Here is a 2,285-nt window from a genome sequence, read left to right as displayed (position 1 = left end):
GGGAGGAAGGGATGAGAGGGGTTGGAGGATGGGATGAGAGAGAGAGTGCGAGGGCATGAGGGGAGATGAGGGAGAACGTGGTATATAAAATATCTCCGTATTCCATCCGTGACTGCCCATATCTGTTGCTCCAGCCCAGAAAAATGTACACAGTCCCACTATACTAATGCCAGTCCCACTATATTAAGCACCACTATACTAATGCCACAGTCCCACTATACTAAGCACCACTATACTAATGCCACAGCACCACATCAGCACCACTATATCCATGCTACAGTATCACATCAGCACAATGCTACAGTACCACATCAGTACCCCCCCCCCCCCCCCCCCCCCCCCACCCACACACACACACACACACACACACACACACACACAATGTACTGTACACTATCTGAGTCTCTGAATAGCGCTCTCTCTCTGCATTTCTTCCTAGCTGTCTCTCATTCTCTCTGTCATTCTCACCTTCTCCTCTATAAAATGGGCAGCATGGATGTCCTTTGCTCTCATAAAGCCTGAATGGGCCCATTGCATTTATGGAAATGAACAGGAGAGCCATACTGTAGTAGGTAAGGAATTCGGTTGGAGGTTTTTGCTATAGACTTTATTGAATGAGAGTGTTCTGCACACTAGCCTTGCATAGCTGTCTCTGGCATTCAGGCCCAAACATTAACATACTCGAACTGAGGCCTGCGTTGCCGAACAACCATGGACCATGGAACAGAAGGACAGAAACCCTCTCTTTAAAATCAGCAGCATAGATGCCCTTGCATTCACTTCAAAGCCTACTCTTAGAATCACCGATCTGAGTTTCCTGACGTCTGCCATGTTGATATGTTCACGTGCCACGGCGGCGCCATCTGCCAGCGAGGGGTTAACGTGGTGTGGTGTGCCACCATGTTTCCCAACACCCTTGACACAGTTTCTGGGGATGAGCCACCCATGCCTTTTAGTGTCATAAGAGGAAGGAAGAGCCGGGGAGGGAGATGAAAAGAGTTTTGGGCGTAAATACCACCCCGCAGATGGCTTCTCAACATGAATCAAACCCACATACAAACCATGCCGCTCAAGCCTTTTCAGCATGGGGCTGCTATTTTTACTCCCTCTCTCTTTCTTTCTCTCTCCTTCCCTCTCTCTCTCCGTATCTCTCTCACTCACTTATTTTCTCCCTCACTAACTCAAGTGCTTTCTTCCATACCCATCCGTCTTTTTCTTGATCTTCTCTGTTTCTCTTTTCTTCTTTTTTTTCTTCTCTCTATCTCTCCATCCTATCTTAACCCCCTCCTCCTCCTCTCCTTTCTTCCCTCCATCTGCCTCTCAGTGTGTAAGATATTGACTATCTATAATGATTAGGGGTGGCATGACAAAGGATGGTGTCAAGTCTGTAATGTAAACCATATGTTCCCTTCAAATCTTAAACTCGCTCCCTGGGATATCGTGAAACACACAATGTTTTTGAAATTGTGTGTCAAAATCCTTCCAGCGCCGCCATCACATCCACCGCGACCTATAACACAAACCTGCAGGACCACCAGGGCCGCTGTTTAAACCTATTACAGTCTAAATTTAAAAAAATAATAAAAAAAGAACATCTGTATTTTTTTCCCCGGGAATCTAATTTTGCTAACAATGGTAACTGAAGGCAAAGCAGTCCACTTGTTCTGTGATTGTGATCCCTTGCTGGGATCCTGAGGGTCCCACTCTTGTTTTCATTTTCAGACTTTAACATGTTTAACAAGAGGAGCTGAGGGGGAACGGATGGATGGGGAGCTTAATATTTTCGCTATGGCAACAACAAAAAACTTTCAACGAAAAAAACCTTAAACAAATTCAAACCATCTGGCGAAACTCTGCTCTTCTCCTTTAAAGTACAATTGAAGCAGATGCACTCCCCAACCAGCCGCAACTAACCAGATCTGAAACAATGTGCACAGAAACAGCTTTTTGGATTGTTCGGCCTACCAACAAACAGCCTTGAATATAATTCCTCAGCAAGCATCAGAGATTATGGGATATAAACTCACTTTATGAGTATGCCTTGATTGAGTTCCTTCTGACATTCAAACTCATATACTGAATGTGACCAAATCCCTGCTCAGTATACTGTTTTGATCTTGTGAGGTAAATTTGGTATATGCATTTATCCCAATCCGTGAATTAGTGAAACACACACAGCACACAGTGAGGTGAAGCACACACTAACCCGGGCAGTGAGCTGCCTGCCACAGCTACGCTCAGGGAACAGTAAGGGGTTAGGTGCCTGGCTCAAGGGCACTTCAGCC

The 2,285-nt window shown here is 45.6% G+C and overlaps 1 protein-coding gene across 1 annotated transcript in view; it reads right to left on the bottom strand.

Moving 5' to 3' along the window:
• LOC134078920 (low-density lipoprotein receptor-related protein 1B-like) overlaps positions 1–2,285 on the bottom strand; it is a 263,590-nt gene that overhangs the window by 142,270 nt on the left and 119,035 nt on the right. Inside the window, 1 exon segment of the mRNA XM_062535086.1 lies at positions 805–928. Coding sequence (XP_062391070.1) covers positions 805–928 — 124 coding nt within the window.

The sequence above is a fragment of the Sardina pilchardus genome, chromosome 4 (genome assembly GCF_963854185.1).
Source record: "Sardina pilchardus chromosome 4, fSarPil1.1, whole genome shotgun sequence".
Classification (NCBI taxonomy): Eukaryota; Metazoa; Chordata; class Actinopteri; order Clupeiformes; family Clupeidae; genus Sardina; species Sardina pilchardus.
This window is presented reverse-complemented; position numbering and strand designations above follow the sequence as displayed.